The sequence below is a fragment of the Conger conger genome, chromosome 2 (genome assembly GCF_963514075.1).
Source record: "Conger conger chromosome 2, fConCon1.1, whole genome shotgun sequence".
NCBI classification, from domain to species: Eukaryota; Metazoa; Chordata; class Actinopteri; order Anguilliformes; family Congridae; genus Conger; species Conger conger.
The window spans coordinates 81,813,926-81,816,425 of NC_083761.1; the positions used below are offsets into that span (position 1 = coordinate 81,813,926).

The 2,500-nt window shown below is 54.1% G+C and overlaps 1 protein-coding gene across 1 annotated transcript in view; it reads right to left on the minus strand.

The window, feature by feature from the left end:
• tap2t (transporter associated with antigen processing, subunit type t, teleost specific) overlaps window positions 1-2,500 on the minus strand; it is a 15,125-nt gene that overhangs the window by 8,054 nt on the left and 4,571 nt on the right. The window contains exons 6-8 of the mRNA XM_061225400.1: window positions 2,187-2,384; window positions 1,422-1,550; window positions 556-744 (exon numbers count right to left, since the gene is read on the minus strand). Coding sequence (XP_061081384.1) covers window positions 556-744; window positions 1,422-1,550; window positions 2,187-2,384 — 516 coding nt within the window. The remainder of the gene's footprint in view (window positions 1-555; window positions 745-1,421; window positions 1,551-2,186; window positions 2,385-2,500) is intronic.

Sequence of the window (2,500 nt, forward strand, 5' to 3'; positions counted from 1 at the left end):
GGTGGCGTTATCACAACAGTGGGCAGTGTCACGACAGTGAGCGATATCACAACAGTGGGCAGTGTCAGGACAGTGAGCGTTATCACAACAGTGGGCAGTGTCACGACAGTGAGCGATATCACAACAGTGGGCAGTGTCAGGACAGTGAGCGTTATCACAACAGTGGGCAGTGTCATGACAGGTGGCGTTATCACAACAGTGGGCAGTGTCAGGACAGGTGGCGTTATCACAACAGTGGGCAGTGTCAGGACAGTGAACGGTATCATGACTGAGTGGTAGCAGGACAGTGAACGGTATCACAACAGCAATCGCTATCACAACCTTTCACTGTATGTACTGAAGTACTGCCTCTGTTCGCCAAGCACGTACGTCCCACTATACACAGTGGTTACCTGGAGCTGGAGCTCAAGTGGAAAATATGACCTTGTTTTAAGTTAATGTGCGCTCGACACTGTCTTATTCCATCGGCGAATCTGAAAACGAGTCAAACCGTCTTACCTCACTGGCAATATATTTTTGTGTTATTTAGCGAAAGGGGGGGGGGGGGGGTCTCACGTTCAGGGCCGGCGCGTCGGGTTTGCTGGGGTAGGAGAAGGTCACGTTACGGAACGTCAGGCGTCCCTCCAGGCGCGCGGGCGCCAGGTTGGCCGCCGGCATCTCGCGCGCCTCCCTGTCCAGGTACTCGAACACCTTGGACGCCGCGCCCGTGCAGTTCAGCATGTCGCCGCAGATGTAGACCAGGTGCTGAGGCGAGAGACGCAAGACGCAAACGCTCAACACTCAGCGCTCTGACAGAGTCTCACCGACTCAGCGTAGCCTCCACATATCCACCAGATCTTTTTTTTTTTCAAGATATTTTTTAGGCCTTTTTCAGCTTCATTGGACAGTATACAGTATAGAGAGACAGGAAGAACGGGAGCGAGAGAGAGGGGAAGACATGCGACAAATGTCGGACGGTCGGATTCGAACCGCCGACGTCGCGGCTCGCAATGAGCATGCGGTCAGTGCTCTACAGGCTGTGCCACCGAGACACCACCGGATCTTAATCTGATGCAGAGCAGCTCGGTTTGTCCCCACGCTCTCTGAAATAAATCTACGAAAAGTGCCGAAAAAGGTACAAATGCTTGCTAGGGCGGTTCCCTACTGGTACGTAAAGCTGTACCCCTAGCTTGGAAATATGATTAATTTTTTTTTCCCCCTAGGAAATATAATATACTCATTGTACCCACAGTGAACATTACTGTACTTTCAGGCTACTTAATGGGAAATTTGATCCTTTGATCCTTGAAGAACACCGTCACCTAATTTCTGAGAGTGTACCATCGCAGAGCCCTGCGTTAGACCCAATGTCCCTCGGGTAAGGGAGCGACCTGACCCCAGTGATGGAGCCCAAGGCCTCCTGGCGCGGGGGGGGAGCTCACCCTTGTGCTGACCGCCATGTCCTTCTGGTAGAGCACGAAGGCCAGCAGTCCGCCGCTGGTCAGCTGACCCGACATGATGAGGCGGCGCCCGAAGACCAGCATCATCACCTTCACGCCGACGGTCACCATCTGGGGGGGGGGTACGCCATGGGGGGGTTAAAGTGAGCGAACGCTGGGGTATTCAGGCAAGCATTCAGGCGACAGTGGCTCAGGAGGTAAGAGCAGTCGCCTGGCAGTTGCTGGCGTTGCCGGTTCGACCCCCCGCGCCCTGGGCTGTGTCGAAGTGTCCCTGAGCAAGACACCTAACCCCTAAAATGCTCCTGACGAGCTGGTTGGTGCCTTGCATGGCAGCCAATTGCTGTTGGTGTGCGAGTGTGTGAATGAATGGGCGAATGAGAAGCATCAATTGTACAGCGCTTTGGATAAGGGCACTATATAAATGGCAACATTTACCATTTAAAGCAGGCAAAATATGTCAAAATAAAACACCGGTGGACTGAAGAACAAATCTTCCAAAATTAATCAAAGACCTCCTCCTCTATGAAATCTCAACTAAATACTTTGTCACTGCCACTGTCCCAACAGGTGGACTCTATATTATAGGACATTATGGGGGCATCACACCCCGTATATACCTGTCAGAGAAGAGCAGCAGCGTGTGACACCTACTAACATCATACGCCAACGACGGTTCACACAGTGACTTGATCAGAAGTGCACCTCACGCTGCTGTGAGGGCAGAATGCAGTTTAACGGCGGCCTTACCCGGCGCAGTAAGGTGTAGCCGGCTCTCAGGGTGTCCTGGTGCCTCTGCACGGCCTGCGTCTTGTCTACGACCTCCTGGTACCGGCACCCCTCGGCCTGCTCCGCTCCGAAGCTCCGCACCGTGCGTATGGACCCCAAGGCCTCCGCCGCCACCGCCTGGGCCTCCGCCTTGCAGTCCTGGAGCTCCTGGACCAGAACCTGCAGGGAGGCACCAGAAGACCAGGGCTGGGCTGGGCCGGGAGAGGCAATGCGGAGGCACGCTGACTCACCAATAAAGGTCTTCAGGTTCGGGCCTGATCTTTCAGAAAGATATC